The sequence below is a fragment of the Anabrus simplex genome, chromosome 5, assembly GCF_040414725.1.
Source record: "Anabrus simplex isolate iqAnaSimp1 chromosome 5, ASM4041472v1, whole genome shotgun sequence".
In the NCBI taxonomy this organism is placed as follows: Eukaryota; Metazoa; Arthropoda; class Insecta; order Orthoptera; family Tettigoniidae; genus Anabrus; species Anabrus simplex.
In genome coordinates this window covers 295,553,727-295,578,954 of record NC_090269.1, presented here as the reverse complement: position 1 = coordinate 295,578,954, position 25,228 = coordinate 295,553,727, and the positions used below count along the sequence as shown (strand labels likewise).

Sequence of the window (25,228 nt, the reverse complement as noted above, 5' to 3'; positions counted from 1 at the left end):
CTGATGACTCAAGCAACAACAACAACATGATTATGTTATCCATACCAGCACAGATGTTGTTGCACTTTACATACATAAAGCCTTGGGAGGTATTGGAATTGCCTATTACTCTTTTGATGCTCGTGTTTTGTGTTAAAATGTCATAAAAACTGCAGTAGTTTCATTTGCGCACATTACATTTAAAATGTTTGTATCAATTCTCATTCGTACTGACTTGTGCAGCGAGCATACTTTCTATCTGAGCTCATGGTCACGAATAACCGTATGGTAATTTCTGAAGTTTTGATGATATTTCCTTTTCCAATTTGATTGTGATGGGCAGAATTGAATATAATGCATTCGAGAACTTTTGAGAATCTATATTTATATTTGAAATTTAAAACCATATTCTCGAGTTCAACATAACCTTTAAAAGTCTCTGTAGGCCTAATTTATGCGGTGCAAGATTTCCAGAAACTGACTACGAACAGTATACCGGTGACCAAATTATAATTAAAGATTATGAAAAGAAGAGATTTTGGCATCATGTTGGTCACTTTAGTATCTTCTTCTTCTTCCTGACACGTTTCTGCTTATGCAGGTCGTTCAACTTTTGTGTGTAATGTGCTTTATTTTATTAGATTAGAGAATTAAAAACTACTTTTGGTCGATTGTTGTTTGGCATGCCTTATTGGATTTTTCACAGAGTTTGGCTGATCAAAGTTGCTGAACTGAAATAATGGAAAACTGACAAAGCTTTCCCGGTAAAACTGAATATAAAGTATCGAGATTTTTAACTCGCGTATCGCTAATTAATATTTGAAGCCGGTCCTGCGATCTAGCTTGCCTGCCTCTCACCTGGAGGGCCCGGGTTCGATTTCTGGGCCAGGTCAGGCATTTTTATCAGGATATGAGGGCTGGTTCCAGGTCTATTCAGCCTACGTGATTACTTTTAATTAAGCAGGTATCTAATGGTGAAAGGGTGACCCCTATCTAGAGAGCTGAGAGGATTCGTCACACTGACCATGCATCATTTCGTAATTTTGCAGGCCTTCGGGCTTAGCAGTGGTCGCTTGGTAGGCTAAGGACTATTACAGCTGTAGTTTAGTTTGGTTTGATTTGATTTGGTTTGGTTTAGGAGTGTTTGTAAGATTATAATTACCGGTATACATATTTCATTATTGTGATGTTTAGTCAAATTGTTGATGTTTTCATTCATTCCCCGATTTTCTATTTTCCCATGTTGTATGTTTTTTGTCATGGTCCCTCCAAAAACGGAGAATCGAGGTTCCACTGTAATTACAATCAACTGGCGAGATATCTTATGGTAAGATGGTAGATGGTAGTTTGATATGGTTTGGTTTAGGAGTGTTTGTAAGATTATAATTATACATATTTCATTACTGTGAAGTTTAGCCAAATAGTTGATGGTTTTAATTTGTTTCCAGATTATCTGTTTTCCCATATTGTACGTTTCTTCCTTGGGTCCCTCCAAAAGCAGAGAATTGAGGTTCCATTGCCCTGTTGACTCAGACATGCTTCTCACTACTGCAGTTGTCTCGGTTCTGCTACTCAAGTCGGGAAACATGGCCATGAATAATGGTCTAGCGTGGTCTGCTGCAGATAAGGGAAGGTTATGTTCAACCAAAAAACTGTGTATTTAGAACTACTATCATACATTTTTATGGTTAAAAAAGAGGAGAGCGTCTTGCATCGCCTTTTAATGAGTCCATACTCTTCATGTCCTTTTTTTTTTTACATGGCGTCAGCACTTTCACAAAACATGTTCGGTGAAAGTTAAGATGGTCTTAAATATGGAAACTCTTCCACATACTGCTTTCGGTAATACTGATTTGCTGCAAATTGTTTCTGCCCATTGTCATTCTGCTCTTCATTGCTTTTTAGCTTAAACATCTTGTTATATTATTTAACACAGAAATAGGCTTGCACTATGCGACATCAGCATCAGCAAATTTTGTAACTAAAGCAGGCAACTCATTACAACATCAGAGGTAATAGAATTGAACAAATAAGCAGGTAACATGTTCGGCAAAAATGTTACAGTCACAGTTGAAGGTTGTAAACAAATGTTGCCAACTCATAATTTTTTCACTAACCATTTTTTAATAGCGAGTCTCCTTCGCGACGTACTGTAACTCAAGTTTTTCATGTTCATAGTGAAAACGGAAAATTTAAAAACAGCATATTGAATTCACTTCTCATCCACGATACAGCTACCTACAGTGACCTATTAAGATGCGAGTGCACACTTTCTCTGAGGCAGACAGTGAACTGTATCAACTTCTGCATGAAGGTAAATACATTCAAAATATTATTGCTTGTATTGGATTACCATTGTTTATTTCACTGTTTTATTCATTCAGGACTGTTTATTTTGCAAAGTTGGTATACAATTAACCGTATTGCATTCCTGGAGTTCTGCGGTTCCCTTCAAAATTTCAGCCAATGGCATGGTAAATGTCACACAATTCTTATAAACATATAAACTAGGATTGTATTGGAAGGTTGTTGGCTTTCAGAATTAATAAATTTGCCTCTTACAAGTTATGGTACACAACTTCACATTTCGACATGATAAAAATAATGAGTTAGGCCTACAGTGCAGTTTTAACCCATCGAATGTGTAAAGTCCATAATAATCAATACCACTTCCGTACTGCCGTAGTCATGTGAGAAATCCATAGAAACTAAGGAAAATCTGTAGTAGTTGGCATCTCTGTAAATTATATATTAATATTTAAAATTACACCCACCTGAAGATCCCAAATCACTAGTTTTCCATCCAGGCCACTAGTGCTGAAGCGAGTTGCAGAACCCTTTGTTCCCGTGTAAAGACATACACAGGTTATTGCATTCTGATGTACTGTATCCAGGGAAGTATCACTAGTCTCAATACGTGCCTGTCGATCCAGACTCTGGAATTTTCTCATTGCACTGCACATACATATAAATCATAAAATAATAAGATCAACATGCATAAGGAAGATAGGACATAAATAATGAAAAATATGTAACTTCACTACAAATTAAATTAATAACAAGGAATGAGATGTTAAGAAGTATTGTACTATCATCAAAGCTTCACTATGGAAGCATCAAGGATACATTAACACATACACTCCACTTAATGCAGTTGAAGCAAATCGATAATATGAAAATAAATATAAAGAAAACCAAAATTATGAAATGCACTCATGATGGTAATCAGAAAGCTGGAATATGATTCGAAGGTAAAGCACAATCGTTACTTTTCTAGGTAGCCTCGTAATATTGGATGGAAGATATCAAAAGGAAATTGTAACTAGAATAGCATAAGTGAAACAAGCATTTAACAAAAAAGAAAAGTTTGCCGACATCTAAAAACCATATTACATGTGATAAATATAATTCTTGATCCGTATTGATGATACTTGAATGGAATAATAACAATAAGTTAATTTATTGAATTCACCACCTAATCAATACAAAAAGTCTTCTTTTAGTTGATTTACTTTGGCATGTTAACTAAAATGGTACATGTTTCGCCTTGAATTCAGGCATCATCAGCCATTATCTTAACCTTAAAATAGAAACAGGCACCTGATTTACATATACATGAAATAAAACATTTTTTTTAAAAAAAACCTTGGAGAGATTCGAACTAAAATTAACATATGGTAAAAGACTTGTAATGAAGCTGGTTATAGAGATATTACAATGAGTGAGTAAAAATACAATTGGTGAAAGTAATAGTGATATTGACATTAGAAGGCTTCTATTGTAATTAAAATGAACAAAGCAACAGTCTGTCATGAACGAGTGATAGGATTGCTAAAAAATGATGTTGGCCGACCAGCGGTTACAACGAAAATGACGATAACACCTCCAACTCAAACACACAGCTACAACACTCGTAGCAAGAAGCCGAGTCGACAATAACGTTCAGTTAATAACGTAACAAATTACCCTCACCATCGTCTAATGATTCAACTGTCACACTTCCGTTTCGACTTGAATGTCAATCAACCACACATTCTTAACAACATTGCAGCTTTGCATCAAACTGAGATGCTCCATAAAGGTCCTATTTAAACATCGTTCTTCAACTTCAACTTCGTATTTTTTAAAATCAAACTAAACCACATCACCATATGCCTTTGACTTTCGACTTATCTCTTGTAAACAAATATTGCTGGTCACATGACCATATTTCATTATTATTTTATCCTACATTTTTTATTAAATACGATTGTTATAGTCATTTTCGTTGTAACCGCTGGTCGGCCAACATACTTTTTTTAGCAAACCTATCACTCGTTCATGACAGACTGTTGCTTTGTTCATTTTAATTATAATTGAAGCCTTCTAATGTCAATATCACTATTACTTTCACCAATTGTATTTTTACTCACTCACTGTAATATCTTTATAACCAACTTCATTACAAGTCTTTTACCATATGTTAATTTTAGTACAAATCTCTCCAAGGTTTTTTTTTTTTTTTTTTTAATGTTTTATTTCATGTATATGTAAATCAGGTGCCTGTTTCTACTTTAAGTTTAAGATAATGGCTGATGATGCCTGAATTCAAGGCGAAACATGTACCATTTTAGTTAACATGCCAAAGTAAATCAACTAAAAGAAGACTTTTTGTACTGATTAGGTGGTGAATTCAACAAATTAACTTATTGTTATTATTCCTTTTAAAACCATGTCACTAACAATACAGAAGAGATTTATAAAGACATATGTATGGAACATCCCTCAGAAATATCTGAGGATAGATTAAGAGCATTTGAAATGTGGTTCTGAGATTGATTCTTTACCCTTGAAAGAGAGTATTTTTGTTTTTTCTGTATACATTTCCATGCCATATTTTGTAACATTAATGATAATTAATTATGAAGTAGTCAAGAAAATTAATTACAACCACGTTATTCGTGTGTATAATAAATATAATGTTTTATAGGCCTATACAATATTCACCATTACTGTGTGGTGTGCCTTGTGTCATTATTGCACTAAAACAGGCAGCAGGTGAGGATTTATTTCTTCAAGAATAAATGGATACCTGTGATCTGTTATGACAAAATTAGGTATGAATGACTTATTTATGCTGCATTTTTGGAATGTTTATGAGTATTGACAATGAAATAAATTTCACAAATAATAATTATGATCAGAAGCAAATTCTTATTCCGCTTGACAAGAGTTAAATCTGTTTTAAATTTCTTAAATTTTGCATTGAATCATGGAAGGAATTCTTGTTTCAATCGCTTAATAATTTTAGTCAAAGGTACACGAAATCTGAATTGAATAAAAAATATGAAAGCTCTCCTAGTGATTTACAATTAATCTCTCAATAACCTTGAATTAAAATCAGTTAAAATTTGAAATTGTAAGCTACTATTGTAAGCATTTCAACTTCATTTCCCTTATTTATATGAGACAGACTCATCGGTATTAACGATTAATCTTTTAAAAAAAATCATGAACGCAAATTATGATCATTAAAGTTAATCTGCAAGCATATTACAACATACTCCCATAGTTCATGCTCGTTGTCCGGGAAATAAACAATCTTTCCAAATATGTTGCCATATAACTCCCTAAGGAACAAATATCACAAAAAATTAAAATTTATGGCACATTTTTGTGCAAATTTATACATTTGTACTAACTTCCACTTCACTTACTTTAAACCTATCTAGAAATTTGTCATCTAGTGTAACCTACCTTATGTACCTGAACTACCATGCCGACTCCACACCTATTCTAATAAATGTCATAGTGCATCTGAATAAATGCCATGTTTCCTTCCCAAATCCTATAACGATGTTAACCTATGATCACTCCATCTGCATTCTATCACCAAACCACTAGAAAATTCTATTATTTAACAATTCATGTTGCTACAGTATGCCATACTGGGATATTTTACTTCTAAAACTATTCTTCAGCTGCCATGAATACATTAGTATCACAATCTAGTTATATGGAATTCAAAGTTTACAGCTACCATCCATATAAAATTATTATTGTATTGAAAAGGTGGATCCTCAACATTTTCTCTATGAACATGTTTAAGAAGATAAGTTATGAAGTTCTCAACCACAAGATATGGGTTTCATTGGATGAAACAACAGATGTAAATGGCTGGTAAGTAGCTAACGTATTTATTGGCATTCTGAAGGATGACAAGCCCGGTAATGTGTTTCTCCTGACGTGTGTGGTTTTAGAGAAAGTGAATCATTCCTCCATTGCAGTTTGATGATGCTATGAAGTTACTGCGGTCAGATGGGGTAAAAGGAAACAACATACTACTTCTTGTAACTGATGCCGCCCCATACATGAAGAAGGCAGCCAAAGAACTAAATCTACTTTATCCGAAAATGGTCCACATAACGTGCCTTGCCCATGCTTTGCATAGAGTGGCTGAAGAAGTTCGGATCAACTACCCTGAAGTAGATGAGTTAATTGCAAATGGCAAGAAAATATTCCCGAAGGCTCCCCTTCGAGTTCAAAAGTTGCAAGAAACTACCCCTATTCTGCCTTTTCCACCCCTCAGCCTGTTCTTACTCGTTGGGGAATTTGGCTTGACGCTGTTCAATGTTACTGTAGCAATTATGATTCCTTCAAGATGGTTGTTCAGGAATTTGATCCTTGCGATTCATCATCTGTCAGGATTGTGCAAAATTTGTTGTTTACTTCTGCCAGCTTGGTTGGAAATTTGGCATTCATATCATTGAATTTCGGTGTGATACCAAGAGCAATCACTCATCTTGAAACTGTGAGGCTTCCACTAAGTGACACGTTGGATATTATGAAGAACATTGAGTATGATTTAAAGAAAGGGAAAGGTGAAGTGGCTGAAAAAATTTCTAAAAATGCAAAGAGTGCTGTTCTCAAATGAAGGTTATTCTATGCTTTGTAAGATAACTGACATTCTTTGTGGACACCATACAACATTTGGATATTTTTTCCATGGCTAAATGGTTAGCATGCTGGCCTTTGGTCACAGGGGTCCCAGGTTCGATTCCCGGCAGAGTTGAAAATTTTAACCATAATTGGTTAATGCCCCTGGCACGGGGACTGGGTATATGTGTTGCCTTCATCATCATTTCATCCTCATCACAATGCGCGAGTCGCCTATGAGAGTCAAATCAAAAGACTTGCACGTGGCGAGCTGAAGTCCTTGGACACATCCCGGCACTAAAAGCCATATGCCATTTCAGCAGCAGTTTTCTCCGGAGGACATAACCTTGTTCAAATTTGCCTTTTGCCTCCATAACATCATGTGACGTTGAGCAGAGTTTCTCCAAAAGTACAGAAACATTCCGTCTGACTACCGAAGAGGGTTTGAGTTCGGCAATTTGAAAATGCACATGATCATCTAGTGCAATTTCACTGCCGGGAAGGAATACTAAGACCAGGTATGGATATTTTCGTCATTTTTACAGAAATTTACCGATTCAGAACTAGTTAAATACTTTATGAGATCATCATCTGTTGCTAATTATTTCTTGATTTTTCAGGATACGTGTGCTGCCATATCTGAAGATAAAAAAGAATTTTGTGATTAACAGAATTTGAATGTAACAAACAAAACTGACAAATGTTAATTTAAATGTAACAAGCAAAACTGACAAATGTTCATAAAGAGACCACCATTACTAAGTGCCAACGGCCTTCTGGAAGGGCGGATGAGTGGGTAATGATACAGGGCACTCTCTTGCCCTAGAGGTAGGAAACTACCTCTGAAGGCAGATGAGCCACTTTAGTGCTGGTCAACGGCATAGGATGGAGAAAGAAATGGGAAATTACTCCATTAATTATCTATTAAGATTTCCCAAGTATCGGCAGTATGATGGAAAGCTCTTTAGTAAATTATTCCGGAATAGTCCTCCATTTGGATTTCCGGGCGAGGACAACTGAAGAGATGAAGCGAAGGAAATACAGTGGAGGAGAGGAAAGAGTAGCAGCATGGAATGTGCAATCGATGATGAAGTGTGGAAAGTTGGAAGATTTGAAACATGAGATGAAAAGAACGAAGACTGACATTTTAGGAGTGTCAGAAGTAAGGTGGCCAGATGCAGGAGACTTTTGGAATGGTGATATTAGAATAATTCATTCAAGAACATCATCTGACAAACCAGGTCAAGCAGGAGTAGGAATAGTCCGAAATAATAATAATAAATGGGCATAAGAGTGAAAGGATATGTCCAATTCAGTGAAAGATTAATACTGGTTAGACTAGAAATAGAACCAAAAGATAAAATAATCATACAAGTTTACATGCCAACAACTGGTCACGACCATCAGGAAAGAACACATGTATGAAGAAATAAAAACAGCTATTAGTAGAGTGAAAGGTGAGGAAAACCTGATGTACTAGGAGACATGAATGCTGTAGTCAGAGGAGTGAAAGATAACATAGTAGGAAAATATGGATTGGGGATGAGGAATGGAAGAGGTGAAAGACTACTAGAATGCTGTGCTAAAAATGAAATTTTAATCACCAATACATGGTTTAAATACCACAAAAGAAGAAGGTACACTTGGAAAGTACCAGGTGATATCAATAGATATCAAATTGATTATATAATACTGTAGTTAAAAAGAGATTTATGAATCAAATAAAAGAAAGCAGAAGCTATCCGGGTGCTGATGTGGAAACAGCTCATAATCTCGTTATGATGAAGAGCAGGCTGGAATTTAAAAGAATACAGAAAAGAAATACCAAATCTTGGCAAATAAGTAAATTGAAAGATGAGAATATTTCTGAGGCATACCAGCAGAAAACTGATGAGAAACTAAAGCAGAAATAGAGAATACTACAGAAGATTCATGGACTCAAATTAAAAAAGATCTGATAGAGGCAGCTGATGAAATTTTGGGGAAAACAGAAATACCACCTAGGAAGGAATGGATCACTAAAGAAATTTTAGATATTATACATAAAAGACGGTTACTCAAGAGCTCAACAAGATCGGAAGACAGAAAGGAATATAGAAAATTGCAGAATGCTATAAACAGGAAAGCAAGAATAGCAAGAGAAAATTATTACGAGTGTATATGCTCAAAGATAGAAGAAAAAACTACTAAAGGACATGTAGATTCTGCATATCAGATGGTAAATATTTTCTTTGGAAAGAGGTGTAACAAAAGTAATGCAGAGGAGTAATTCTCGATGATCATAGCGAGATTGCAAAGAGGTGGAAAAATTAGATTGAAACCCTGTACAAGGATGTAAATCTACAAGAAAAGGAAGTTCTTGAGGAAGAAGATGAAGTAACAGAAGAATTTAGGCCTCAATGTACTGAGAGAGGAATTCGAATTAGCTCTACGAAAACTGGAGGACAATAAGGCGCCAGGCATTGATAATCTCAAAGCTGAACTCGTAAAGAAAAGTGGACCTTGTATGAAGGAGAGATTGCTTAAACTTGTACAAAACATCTACAAGGAAGGAAAACTACCTGCTGACTTTTATCAAAGTGTCATGATCCCTATACCAAAGAAAATGGCAGCAAAACAATGTGAACAATGTCGCACTATCAGTTTAGTCATTCAGCATCAAAAACTGTCACCAACATAATATTAACCCTCTTGCTCTCAGGCTATTTTCACCAGTCAAGCCCAAAACATTCAGACCATTTTTCGTGACTATGCATGTTAAAATGTAAAAAATTGCCGTGTAAAGAAATCCCCAGATACAAAATTGAAAAAAAATCACAATAGTACACTATTCAATATAGTTTTAGGAAAAAAATATACCAAAATTATTCATGGCATATTTTACTACAAAAAAAAAATTGAAAATTAGAAAATATATTACAAAAAATAAAAATCAGTTTTCAAATACTAAAAAAGTAATCTGTTCTTTAGTGATATTGTTGTTCAGTCATTCTGAAAATAAGAGCATTTACTTCTGTATAACATGATATAATTTTGCTTTTTGTATTCTTATTTAGTTATGAGTTATAGCACCTGATGTAAAGAACCTTCCGGAGTCAGCATTTGTGTTTTGGAAAACATTCTCCTATGATCACTACCTGTAAAATCCGAATCACTCTTCTGCTTCTTCAATCAATCAATCAGTACTGATCTGCATTTAGGGCAGTCGCCCAGGTGGCAGATTCCCTATTTGTTGTTTTCCTAGCCTTTTCCTAAATGATTTCAAAGAAATTGGAAATTTATTGAACATCCCTCTCGGTAAGTTATTCCAATCCCTAACTCCCCTTCCTATAAATGAATATTTGCCCCAGTTTGTCCTCTTGAATTCCAACTTTATCTTCATATTGTGATCTTTCCTACTTTTATAAACGCCATTCAAACTTATTCGTCTACTAATGTCATTCCACGCCATCTCTCCGCTGACAGCCCGGAACATACCACTTAGTCGAGCAGCTCTTCTTCTTTCTCTCAATTCTTCCCAATCCAAACATTGCAACATTTTTGTAACGCTACTCTTTTGTCGGAAATCGCCCAGAACAAATCGAGCTGCTTTTCTTTGGATTTTTTCCAGTTCTTGAATCAGGTAATCCTGGTGAGGGTCCCATACACTGGAACCATACTCTAGTTGGGGTCTTACCAGAGACTTATATGCCCTCTCCTTTACATCCTTACTACAACCCCTAAATACCCTCATAACCATGTGCAGAGATCTGTACCCTTTATTTACAATCCCATTTATGTGATTACCCCAGTGAAGATCTTTCCTTATATTAACACCTAGATACTTACAATGATCCCCAAAAGGAACTTTCACCCCATCAACGCAGTAATTAAAACTGAGAGGACTTTTCCTACTTGTAAAACTCACAACCTGACTTTTAACCCCGTTTATCAACATACCATTGCCTGCTGTCCATCTCACAACATTTTCGAGGTCACGTTGCAGTTGCTCACAATCTTGTAACTTATTTATCACTCTATAGAGAATAACATCATCCGCAAAAAGCCTTACCTCCGATTCCACTCCTTTACTCATATCATTTATATATATAAGAAAACATAAAGGTCCGATAATACTGCCTTGAGGAATTCCCCTCTTAATTATTACAGGGTCAGATAAAGCTTCACCTACTCTAATTCTCTGAGATTTATTTTCTAGAAATATAGCAACCCATTCAGTCACTCTTTTGTCTAGTCCAATTGCACTCATTTTTGCCAGTAGTCTCCCATGATCCACCCTATCAAATGCTTTAGACAGGTCAATCGCGATACAGTCCATTTGACCTCCTGAATCCAAGATATCTGCTATATCTTGCTGGAATCCTACAAGTTGAGCTTCAGTGGAATAACCTTTCCTAAAACCGAATTGCCTTCTATCGAACCAGTTATTAATTTCACAAACATGTCTAATATAATCAGAAAGAATGCCTTCCCAAAGCTTACATACAATGCATGTCAAACTTACTGGCCTGTAATTTTCAGCTTTATGTCTATCACCCTTTCCTTTATACACAGGGGCAACTATAGCAACTCTCCATTCATCTGGTATAGCTCCTCCGACCAAACAATAATCAAATAAGTACTTCAGATATGGTACTATATCCCAACCCATTGTCTTTAGTATATCCCCAGAAATCTGATCAATTCCAGTCGCTTTTCTAGTTTTTAACTTTTGTATCTTATTGTAAATGTCATTGTTATCATATGTAAATTTTATTTCTTCTTTGGCCTTAGTCTCCTCTATCTCGACATTATCCTTGTAACCAACAATCTTTACATACTGCTGACTGAATACTTCTGCCTTTTGAAGATCCTCACATACACACTCCCCTTGTTCATTAATTATTCCTGGAATGTCCTTCTTGGAACCTGTTTCTGCCTTAAAATACCTATACATACCCTTCCATTTTTCACTAAAATTCGTATGACTGCCAATTATGCTTGCCATCATATTATCCTTAGCTGCCTTCTTTGCTTGATTCAATTTTCTAGTAAGTTCCTTCAATTTCTCCTTACTTCCACAGCCATTTCTAACTCTATTTCTTTCCAGTCTGCACCTCCTTCTTAGTCTCTTTACTTCTCTATTATAATAAGGTGGGTCTTTACGATTCCTTACCACCCTTAATGGTACAAACCTGTTTTCGCATTCCTCAACAATTTCTTTAAACCCATCCCAGAGTCTGTTTACATTTATATTTACCGTTTTCCACCGATCATAGCTACTTTTTAGAAACTGCCTCATGCCTGCTTTATCAGCCATGTGGTACTGCCTAACAGTCCTACTTTTAAGACCTTCCTTTCTATCACATTTATTTTTAACTACCACAAAAACAGCTTCATGATCACTAATACCATCTATTACTTCAGTTTCCCTATAGAGCTCATCTGGTTTTATCAGCACGACATCCAGGATATTTTTCCCTCTGGTTGGTTCCATCACTTTCTGAATCAGCTGTCCTTCCCATATTAACTTATTTGCCATTTGTTGGTCATGCTTTCTGTCGTTCGCATTTCCTTCCCAATTGACATCTGGCAAATTCAGATCTCCCGCTACAATCACATTTCTTTCCATGTCGTTTCCCACATAGCTGACTATCCTATCAAATAATTCTGAATCCGCGTCAGTGCTACCCTTTCCCGATCTGTACACTCCAAATATATCAAGTTGCCTATCTTTAGAAATGAGCCTTACACCTAGAATTTCATGTGTCTCATCTTTAACTTTTTCGTAGCTTACAAATTCTTCTTTCACCAGAATGAACACTCCGCCTCCCACCCTTCCTATCCTATCTCTACGATACACACTCCAGTGCCGTGGGAAAATTTCTGCATCCATTATATCATTTCTCAGCCATGATTCAACACCTATTACAATATCTGGTGAATATATATCAATTAAATTACTTAATTCTATTCCTTTCCTTACAATACTTCTACAGTTCAACACTAACAATTTTATGTCATCCCTACTTGATTTCCAGTTCCCTGTTCCCTTATCACCGCTCCCTAGGCCATCCCGTTTCCCTGAATGTACCTCCCTATTCTTCTTCTTCTACAGCTTTTCACACAGTTGTGGGGTTGCGGGTGCGAACTGTGTCGCACATGTGGATTTGGCTGTTTTATGGCTGGATGCCCTTGCTGATGACAACCCTATATGGAGGGATGTAATCACTATCGCGTGTTTCTGTAGTGGTTTGCAGTGTAGTGTGTTGTCTGAATATGAAGAAGAAAGTGTTGGGACAAACAAAAACACCCAGTCCCCGGGTCAGAAGATTTAATCAAAGGCGATTAAAATCCCCGACCTGGCCGTGAATCAAACCCGGGCCCTCTGAACCGAAGGCCTCAACGCTGACCATTCAGCCAATGAGTCAGACTAAAATCTGAATCACTATCGGCTATAAAGTCACTACCATCGTCTAAAGCATCTAAATAATCCAAAACATCGGAATTATTTAGCCTAGAACTTGTACCAGCCATTTAAAAAATTAGGCCTAGTCGTGGCACGAAAATCTAATAACAAGAAATGTTAAACTAAACTTCACTTCAGAACACTGATAAATGTTGAATATAAACAAAATATAATAAACTAATATTAAAATGGAAACAATAAAATGAAGGAAAACACGTATTTTGAAGCTTAAAGAAGACTGTACTCACAAGCAGCACACTTCAACTCGCCATGCGGTCAACATACACTGTTCGATAACTTCATTTGTTCCAAACAGATGAGCTTAGTGTCTCTATCTCTCGAGAAAAGTGTAAACTAAATCCAAAAGCTGTAGGATGTCTTTTCCTGACATCTGGGAGTCCATTAAGGTACTAATACAGCCATCCAAACACAGAGCCGATAGATCGGCACGCTAAGTGTTTTAAGCAATGCCACTCGAGCCGATAAATTGGCTCGCTGAGCGTATAAGAGTTAAGATGAACTGAAAAGCAAATTGAAGAGTATCTGACTGAAGACCAGTTTGGGTTTGTTAACCACCTGCGTGCCACGCGCCGATCAGATCGGCTTTCGCTCCTCGCGCGAAAAGTGTCAGAGCCGACTGGATCGGCGCGATGATTTCCTAGTGTTTAACGGCTTCTGCTAACAGATGCCTCTGGGTGTTTTATTCCGTTACAAAGCTGATGTTTCAAGCTTTCACGAGAGTGGCATAGTTTTGGCCTTGGAGCTCTTTGACACGAACGGAGGGAGTTAATAATCTGTGATGTTCACAAGCTCTGAGTTGTTGACAACATGGCGAGCTGTAGTAGAGATAGTTTGGTTGCCGGCGTGGATGACGATAAGCTAGTAGCATATTTAGAGGAAAATGATATAATAGCAGATGAATTAGAATAGGAAAGTGATTTTGATAGTGTCGTGATACCAGGAACACCGCCATTATCACCAGTACCGAAAAGGAAGTGCTATTCTGGCCCCAGTACATCGGGTGTTCAGGTTAGTAGGTACTCAATTGCAGTCCGAGGAACCAATTAAAAATTCACTGCCAGTTCTGAGTGATTCAGAAAGTGACAACAATGATGGAGCTATGAATGATGCGAGTGATAATGACAATAATAATGAAAGCAATGTGAATGCTAATGTTTGTTTCCGAGAAATTTTTCCGAACCAGTTTGATAGGCCTACCACTCACGTCATTTACATGGAACTCGCTGGGCCTAAATAGCGCCTCCACATACTGCCCCTCTAATAGATTATTTGCAGGTCTTCACTAATTCATCGATAAATTTGATGGTAAATGCAACAAATACGTATGCTCAACAATTCATCTCAATATATGCGTTTTCACCACAATCAAGGGTTAAAGTTTGGTGGGCTACTTCTGTATTGGAAATGAAAGCATTTCTGATTGTAATTTTTAAGGGTGTATATTGTTGACGTTTTGGGGTGGTTGTAGGTAAATTAATTACATTTTTAATTACGCTGTTTTGTTTAGAACTGTATGTGTATTTTACCTACGTTCTTGGATTTAGGCAATGTTACAAACTGTATTTCCAAAATTAGACTAAATCTTAAAAATAAAAATGAAAATTAACAATTGTTAAATTGTTGCCAATTTAAAAATACATTGGAGATGTTTTTCAAATTTATAAGCATTTCTTGGTAAAGTCAGAAGTATATTCTATATAATACTGCAAGAATAATGCATATATTTAATAAAATAAATTTTTAATTAATATTTCTCTGAAAGTCTGCCGAACCACTAAAAATAGCTTGGCATTCTTAGCCAGAATTTCAGAAAATGACTTGGCACTAAGAGGGTTAAAGGTAAGGGTACAAGAGAAGCTATAATGGCATTGAGACTTATACTTGAAAAAAAGATTAGAAAAAGAAAAAAGAACTTATTCATGCTTTGTGGATATAGAAAAGGCTTTTGATATTGTACAGTGGATAAAAATGTTTGAAATTCTTAAAAGCATATGAGTCCTGTACCAAGATAGGAGAATAATTTGGAATTTGTACAAAAACAAAATTACAGTAATAAAAATTGGAAATGAACAAGAGGAAGCAAAACTAAGGAAAGGAGTTAGACAAGGTTGTGCTTTGTCTCCCAGGGTTTTTAATGCCTACATCCAGGATGCATTGAAAGGTTCGAGAGAATTTGAATATAGGAATAAGGATACAGGGTGAACAAATAAATATGATTAGATTTGCAGACAACATTGTCATAGTTGCAGACAGTGAACAACATCTCAAACAAATAGTAAATATGGAGGAAATCCAAGGAAATGAATACAACATGACAAAGACGAAAGTTATGGTCTGCAATAAAAAAGCAGACTCAAGTATGAAAATACTGGTGGGCAACAAAACACTGGAAAATGTTAAAGAATTTAAATATCTTGGAAGCAAAATTACCAAAGACGGAAGAAGCAAGAAGGAAATCAAAAGTAGAATTTTATAAGCCAAATTAGCATTTCACAAAAAGAAATGTTTATTGACTACAAATTCCATTAATGTTAAAACAAGAAAAAGATTACTGAAAGCGTATGTTTGCAGCATCGCCCTTTATGGCTGCGAATCGCGGACAATTGGAAAAGAAGAAAAAAGGAGTTTAAATTCTTTTGAACAATGGTGTTATAGAAGAACGCTAAAGATTAGGTGGACAGAAAAATTACGAATGCTGAAGTGTTTAAGAAGGTGGAGGAAAATTATACCTTATGGAAAAGTATAAAGAGGAGGAGGACTAGACTGATAAGGACATATTCTGAGACACAATAGCCTGTTGAAAACGGTATTGGAGGGAATGGTTGAAGGCAAAACATGTTGAGGAAGACCACGCCTACAATATGTACAGCAAATCATGTCTGATGTAGGATGCAGAAGTTATGAAGAGATGAAGAGGAAAGCTATGAACAGAGCCGACTGGAGAACTGCAGCAGATCAATCCATGGATTGAATACTTAAGAAGTTCATTTATAGGGCTAAATTAATCAATTATAATGTGAGGTCACACCTTTTTCTTTTTTGGTCATATATTAAAGATTTTTGGGTCATATTTGTTTGCATATTTTGAAGATTTTTATGTCATTAAAATCTGCCCGTTAGTTATGATACAACCTGTATGAAGAGATAGAAAATTTAATAAAATTTGTAAAAGGAGACAAGAATCTAATTGTCATGGGAGACTGGAATGCAGTGGTAGGCCAAGGAAGAGAAAATTCAGTAGGAAAATTAGGACTGGGACTAAGGAATGAAAGAGGATGTTGGCTGGTTGAATTCTGGACCGATCATAATTTAGTCCTTGCTAATACTTTGTTCAAAAATCACAAATGGCAGCTGTATTAGTGGACGAGACCTGGAGACACAGGAAGGTATCAAATAGACTTCAGTAAGATTGGATTGTAAGACCTTCCGAGGAGCAGACATGGGACTGACCACAACTTGATGATGATGCTTGTTGTTTAAAGGGGCCTAACATCTAAGTTATCGGCCCCTCATGGTACGAAATGTAATGACAATTTAAAAGTTCAAAATCATCCACTGACCAGAATAAAAAGTGTGATAATGAATGGATGGATATGAATTTAAAACAATTAGTGGATCCGACCGAGAAACTATCATAAACAATAGTATTACTGACCAAGGAACTGCTTCTAAAGCACAATTCTGAATCGAGGATGCTTGTTGTCTAAAGGGGTTCAAAATCCAGGTCAACGGCCCCTCATAATGGTACTTATCGATAGTAAAGTAGAACCATGGTATTTGTCATGTTGCGGTACTAATCAAAATTTGATTCCTATAGCATAGACTCATGGTGTTCCACACATTATGGTACTACTCACAAATATTGTATGTCGCACAGGTAACGCAGACCTATTGTGTTTCTCACATAATGGCACCACTCATAGGCAACGCAAACCCAAGGTGTTCCTCATATAGTGGGTACTAATTACAGGCAATGCAGACCCACGGTGTCGCTCATATAGTGGTACTAACCACAGGCAACGCCCAGACCCGTGGTGTTCCTCACAATGGTACTAATCACGGGTACTGGAAACCCACAGTGAACCACTCTCTGCTGCTACTAATCACAAACCTATTGTGTACCTAACATAGTGGTAACAAGTTAGGAGGAAAGATAAGAGCAAGTAAAAAGGCAAAAAATGAGGAGGGCAGAAAAGAATACAGGTGATTAAAGAATGAAGTAGACAGGAAGTGCAGAACAGCTAAGGAAGAACGACTGAAAAAAAAGTGCAAGGATGCTGAAGGTTGTATGGTTGTAGGAAAGGTAGGTGCTGCTTACAGGAAAATTAAGAAAACCTTCAGAGAAAGGAAAACTAGGTGTATGATTATTAAGAGCTCAGATGGACAACCACTTTTAGGGAAGGAAGACAAGGCATAAAGATGGCAGGAACATATTATACAACTGTATCAGGAGGAGGAGGTTGTTGATACTGATGAAATAGGAGGGCTAATTTTGAGGCCAGAATTCAAGAGCTTTGAGAGACCTAAATAGGAACAAGGTACCTAGAAATGACGACACCCATAATAAGAATTACTGACTGCCTTAGGAGAAGCCAGCATGGCGACGTTTATTCCATTTTGTGTGTAAGATGTGTGATATAGGAGAAGTGCCCTCTGATTTCAGACAATGTTACATCTATTCCCAACAAAGCATATGTTTGCAAGTGTGAAAACTACCACACGATTAATTTAGTATCCCATGCCTGCAAAATTTTAATTATTATTTACAGAAGAATGGAAAGATAAATTGAAGCCGAGTTGGGAGAAGTTGACTTCAGAAGAAATGTAAGAACACGAGACCAATCCTGACTTTGTCTGATTTTGGAAGAAGTAAAATTAGGAAAAACAAGCCCACACATGTCATTCGTAGATCTAGAAAAGGCATTCAATAACTTTGAATGGACCAAGCTATTTGAGATTATCTACGATCTGTATAAAAATAAGTCTGCAGAGATAAGAATGAAAGGCTATGATGTTAAATTATGTAGTTCATATCAATTTACATGGTTTTCTTTTATTTTGGAATTAAGTTTGAGTTGTTTGATTCTACATCTATCATAATTTACTTAATTACCTAAACTAATAACATTTCTCACCTTATATTTTGTTCAATTCATTGTTAACCCATTCAAGGTTACAGAAAATATAACATGTCTTAGGCAGAAGAACTGTTAAAAATGCAGGAATTTTTTCACAGAGTTTTTCTGTAGGTGATAATTGCATGATTACCAGTACAATTACTGCTCTAAAGTCTCACTTTTCTAAATAATGATGATTGATTACCAATACAGTTACTACTCAAAAGTTTCACCATTCTACATAGTGACGAGACCCCTAAGTTTTCTGACAGACTGCTCTAAAAATCATGAACAATTTTGTTTTAATTTCGATTCTACTGGTGTTGGTCTTCACTTCTAATCTTACCACTTTTTATTTTCCAAATAATTACCCTAAAGATCTTTCTTTACCAGCTTGTAAAATCAAGGTTCTATTGTTAATCAAAACATTTCAATCTCTCAAACTGGAAAAGATAGAAATTAAAACTTTTTACAGTATACTGTAATTTTGTAGCTAAAAAAATCTTACCTAAGCCCCCCAGCCTCCTTTTTCTGCGACACATCCAACTTGCAATTGAGATATAATTGACCCGCTTCATTCACAGAATACAACATTGGACAGCAGCTATGTCCCTGCAGACAGGAAACCAATGACATATATAAACTGTAAACTTTACACAAAAGAATACATTCTTATCAGAAAGGATCTTAAACTGTAGGATACTGATTTTCTACAATGACACTAATTAGTTATTTTAAGGATCACATTACTTGCATGCAACTTTTCAATATAGAAATGATTACATGGTCTTGCCAAAAAAAATTTCACTCTTAAAAAAATTATTTACACAAGATTCTGAATACCAATAGTGTGTTGCATACACTGGGTGTAAGGGAAATGTACGGATTGCACAGGAAGTGTATTTCCTACAAAATGGTACAGCTGACAATGTCCTGTTATTGTCCAGAAGGACAAACATCACTGTTTTCTGTTTTGCCTTACGTTGCACCCATGGCGAGTGTTTGTAAACACATCTGTACTTACTGCACATGAGCAAATGTCAGACAAACCACCACGACACTAGTGTCTGTATCTAGGTGTCTATAACACACAGTGGGTATTTTTAAACATAAAGTTACATGCTGCTGACGGTGACCTTCACACAGACATGACACACGAAGGTGGAAATGTTAGGGACACTTCTGAATGGACACCAAGAAAATCTAAGCTACTAGAGTAGATGTTTGATATGCCTACCAATTGCTCACAAACATGCTTCACAGAGACAATGCCCGAACACTTGTGGGTTCACCTGCATGGATTCTGCCAAAGCAAAAATACATTGTGTCAATTCCACCTGCATCCACCAGACACTTTATATGGCCCGATGGGTAAAGATTCAAGACATTCAAATCAGGAGACCGAACTGACCACAAAATTGGTGCATTGTTGCCTAGTCAACGGCGTGCAAATGTATGCTCGAGGTAATCATATACACTATGGCTTACATGAGGTTGTGCACCATCATGAAGAAAGTACATGTTCATGTGCAATTGCAACAGTACATTCTCGAGATACGCAGGTAATTCAACTCTGAGGAACGTTACGTAACTTGGACCTGTCAAACGCGGAGCACAATAAAGCAATCACCAATGACAACGGTCCACACATTCACTGTAAATTGCCCCTGAAAATGTCCAGTCAGTTGTATGTGGGTTAAGGACATCCCATGTACGGATATTACGGAAATTTAATACCCCATTCGTCACAAAACAGTTTTCATCTGGTGTTAACACTTGGGAGGATTGCAGATGGATCATCGAACAGTTCACCCAACAAACACCTGCAACTCTTTGGGAAACTTGCATTTTTAAGCTGCCTGGGAAATGGACAAAAGTCACTGATAATAATGGAGAGCCCAGTACAAAATAAAACGTGTATGATTAAAAATTGCAGATTTAGAGAATTTGAAATAATTTTTATTACACCTTGATTCATATGTCAATAAACGTATTTTTAACTGCTTCCCTGACAATCGGTTGAAATAAAGTTTACTTTGGCATATTATCAATGTTTCCCATTACACCAACGGTACTGCTCTACTAACCTACTTCTATTCTATTAACATAAAGAAAATGTAAAGATAAACACAGATGACCTTGCGCTGGAATGGCCAGGAGTTACATCGGCAACTTTACCGTCCACGCCGTTAAGTGGGCATGCATACATTCCAGGCATTCTAAATGGTGATATACAAACGGACTTTCCCCACACCAGTTTATAATCATGATCATTTTCATTTCATTTCATTTCATTTTTATTTAACTTCACTTCATTTTCATTTGCCCTTGTCCAGTTCCTGGCAGGTCGAGGTGTTGATGACACCCATCCATCCTGCTCTGGGCCACCCTCTTGCCCTCTTTTCTTCTATCTTAGTCTCCAACACTTGTTTTGGTATCCTTTCCTCCTCCATCCTCATAACATGTTCAAACCATCTTAATTTATTCTTCTCCATCCTATCACCCAGTGTTCCTACCCCTATCTCTTTCCTGACCTCATATTTCTTACTCTGTTTCTCCTTGTCTTCCCTACCATATTCCTGAGGAAATTCATCTCACTGGCCTGAATTTACTCTCATTTCTTGCTGTTTCTGATGCATACTTTAATATAGGGGTATAGTACATCTTGTATATTATCCCTTTACATCTCATTTCTACTAGGCTACGTCAGCAATGGAATAATCAGAGTACGACCAAGAGCCGGATGGAGTGAAAGATTTCATCCAAGTTTATGCACTCCAAGCTGGTAACAGTGAGGAAAATATAGAGGAATTCTTGGTGACACTCAAAGGAAGTAATCACCGATGTGGAAGTTATAGTCAAGAGAGACCTCAATGCGCAGGTTGGAAATGACCTGTTTATAAATACATATATAAAATATATATTTGGGGTTGCTTGTGTAAAGGAGGGAATCTTTGTTCTGCAGTTTATTCTTTTTATAAAGAAACGGGATCTTTGTTAGATTTTACGACTGTTGGAACACCCTATAGCAGGCCTTGCTACGTCATTCTCACACCTCGCTGACGCCAGAAAGAACCCTTGTTTACTGTGTTCTGGTTTATGTCAAAGAGTGTGGGAATGGCGCCAGAATGAACCTTGTTTTGGCAAATGTCAGGGTGTTCTGGAGAACTTCAGAGAGGGTGGGAAATATTCTGATCTCATGTAAGAGGATGCAAAGACTGCTTGTTAATATTTTGAATGTGACTGGTTTGTTGCTTCTCCCACTTCGGAAGGGTACTGTGTGTAAACTGGGGGGTTGATTACTCAGAGGCAATGTTTACACCTCTATTCCTCATCGTGGTTCTCTACGGAGGTGAACGTATCTGTTCCGAGCTCTCGCTCCAAGGGGGAGTTCCAACCTGATGGGGATAAGGTAAATTTTATTTTAGTTATGTCTTAAATGAACTTGTTTTCTCATGCAGGAATTGTCTGAGGCAGTCTCGCATCTTTGATGATTTAATCGAAAAAGTGCTTTTCAGTGCTATGATACAAAGTCTGTATTTGGAAGCAGGTAACCTTAACATATTACTTGTAAAGGAAAAGTCACTGTACTTTTATTTTTTTGCCTGTTTCCTGCAGAATGAGGCTAGCCCACTAAACTAAGGGAATCTTCAATACTGAAATAGGTTTCGTTAATTACATGGTCCAGTCATTAGAATCCCCTAGATGTGTGTTAGCTTACTTGTGTTTCCTAAATTGCTACTGTTTAACCGTTGTTTGAAACTTTTAAAATTCTTTTGATATCACTTTTAAACCTGACAATGTTTAATTGGTGCATAAAATATCCCCCCCCGGGCTCTGGCAGCAAGACTACGAACCCATGTGCATGTGTGCACTCCCACAGTGAAATAGTGCATTTAAGAATTTCGTATATCATGAATTTGTGTATTTTAACAGTAGATCTAATTTCCAGCATCAATCATGCCCTTTAACCCATTTATGCCCAAGAATATTTTTTTTCGAATTTTATGGTTTTGACTACTGGAATCAGTTTATTTATGTCCAAAAACGCCCTGAAAATTGTTTTAAAAATATTTGTTGTTGTTGTTTAAAAATTATAGCATGGGTCGTAAATGACCCACTGGGCATGGACCCCAGGGGCATATCTCCAACATGGGCTTTGGCTATTTTCATGTTTGGGTTCATCATGGTATGTTTTTAATGATGAAAGAAGAACAACAGGTGTATTTTATGACTCATTATTAGTGAAAAATGAAAATGAAATATCTACTACAGAGGCAAGTATTATAAAGCACATAGAAAATGCTAATAAGAAGTCGCTCTTCACTAAATGCCATAAGAAGGAATCTCTCGAAAAATGTAAAGAGTATCAACATTTAACATTAACATTTAACATTAAGAATATAAAATAGACTATTAGTCAAGTTTACTAGCCAGTCTTACACATTCTTTTGAATACTCAGTACTGAAATGGCACAACAGGCTTTGGGATCATAATTATAAAACATTGTGTCTTGCATAAAAAAACTGAATCAGTCAAAATTACTAAAGCTACGAAGCTAAAAACACGTTCTCATTTACACAGTGCACTTTACTTCTTGTGGAATTCTCCAAAACAATAATGGTGTAAGACAAAAGCACATCTTTGGCATGCTCAGACAGTTTTACTTTTGCAGACGCAACAACGTCGCCTGGGCTGATTTTCCACCAGAAGATGACTACCGTGGCTTTCCTGCATGGCTTCAGTCACTGGTGCACTCGTGTTAACATTGCGAGGAAGGGTTCCATACTTCTCTAACAAGCTGGTCACAATGAATCATCGGAACGCCAAGGCGTCAAGCTTCATGCCGTGAGATTTCGACAAAATCCAAGCATTGTTCATCACAACGTCTAGAAGCCAGAGCAGAATTGGCATATACCATATTTTGCCTCTTATGCTGATGCGGACAGTAAATACATTGTTGTCCGTTTGTTCTACTCCTCCTATGTTCTTGTACTTAGAAACAAAATGTAGCTGATGTATCTTCACAGGTTTTCTCTGTGTGAATGAGTACCGCCCAGCTTCTTCAACAGGTTCTACGCCATGCTCGTTTGACAGGATGTTCACAACGTTGTTGTCTTTCCATGTCACAGCCACTATTTGGTCTTCTTTGTCAACTGCACTTTCAAAGTATCCCCTTTCTTTTTTATTAATCGTCTTCTTGTTTGGCAATGCGCAACCCTCCATCCGGTTAGCCCGAACCGTGCCAGTGCATCGCATTCCTCTTTTTTGACTCTGACAACAACTTTGAGCAAGTAAAAAAATTAACGCATTAAAAAGAGAAGCATACACTGGGGTAAAACTTAGATAAAACATCGCAGAATTTCAAAACAACGCTTTCCCCTAAATTAATTTTTTTCGCCTGAAAAAGACGAAATAAATATTTAAAAACTGTAATTTGCTAATTAGTAAATGAATGGATGACTTAAATGTGCTCCGAATAGTTGATATTGTTTCAAAAACACTAATTTAGAACATTTTCCGCCAATCCGTTGCGTTGTAACCATCTAAATGCAAAAATGCGCTAAAGTACTATTGTTCTGTGGTTTGTGCCCAGCGGGTCGTTTGCGACCCACACTGTGTTATTCGTGGAGTATTGTAAGAACGAATTCACATACTGAAATAGTAAAGGCATCTAAAGATGCGTCAGATATTCCCGAACAACATCAACACACTGAACACTACAGTTTAAAACTTGTAACCACTCTACTTACCAATAACTGCGAGAGCGCGATGCAGGTTCCACCATGACTCAACTAGCTGCCGCGCAGCATCTTCGTTGTGGCGGGAAAGCTGTTCCAACCAAGACATGGCAGTGCGGGCAATCTTACTACACACACTGAATGCGCTATCAACGCGAAACAACAAAAAATACGCTCGGCAGAATTTTTTCTTTCGGGTGGGTCGCAAACGACCCGCTGGGCATAAATGGGTTAATGTTTTTGGGCTAGCTTCTTTTTTATCTATTTTGAAAGTTAATTTGACTATGTTTAATAAATGCTATTTTAAGGAATATGATTGTCCAAGTTCAAGAACTTACGTGCCTTAAGAGTACAATGTTACCAAGTAGTACACCACCAAATACTTTCTTCCTGCAATGCGATAACCAACTTGCACTACCTCTTCAATACTGTGGATCTTTTCTTTAGCTGTGAGTGACCCATAGCAAGAAATCGCACCAGCCATCTTAAACAAGTGATACTTCTTAAACCGACGCCAAGCAAATGACGTCGTATGTACACGGCATGATTCTCGCTTATGGTGGGAACAGATTTGTCAACAAAGCGGGCAGAAACATACCAATTTCCGAATTCCTGTATGTATGGAGCACTGCATTTCACACAAACAATACCTATGGGCCAACTTTCTGCCATCAAATTTTGAAAGAGAAAAACTATGCAGGGATTATTTGTGTATGTATGGTATTTTGGATGACTGACTGACCTAATCAACTGAGGTTAACCAATGCACTTGACTGTCTTTTAGATAATCTAGCACTGTGTAGCCAACATATACCCACCAGTTACCAAGATGAAGATGGCAGTGATGATTACTACTTCAATAATAATAATAATAATAATAATAATAATAATAATAATAATAATAATAATAATAATAATAATAATAATAATAATAATAATAATAATAATAATAATAATAATAATAATAATAATAATAATAATAATAATAATAATAATAATAATAATA

At 36.6% G+C, this 25,228-nt stretch overlaps 1 protein-coding gene across 2 annotated transcripts in view; it reads right to left on the bottom strand.

Annotated features, from left to right (window-relative positions):
• Arpc1 (Actin-related protein 2/3 complex, subunit 1A) overlaps nucleotides 1–25,228 on the bottom strand; it is a 246,348-nt gene that overhangs the window by 83,593 nt on the left and 137,527 nt on the right. For both annotated transcript variants that reach the window (XM_067147448.2, XM_067147447.2), the window contains exons 8-9: nucleotides 18,989–19,092; nucleotides 2,754–2,934 (exon numbers count right to left, since the gene is read on the bottom strand). In XM_067147448.2, coding sequence (XP_067003549.1) covers nucleotides 2,754–2,934; nucleotides 18,989–19,092 — 285 coding nt within the window. The remainder of the gene's footprint in view (nucleotides 1–2,753; nucleotides 2,935–18,988; nucleotides 19,093–25,228) is intronic.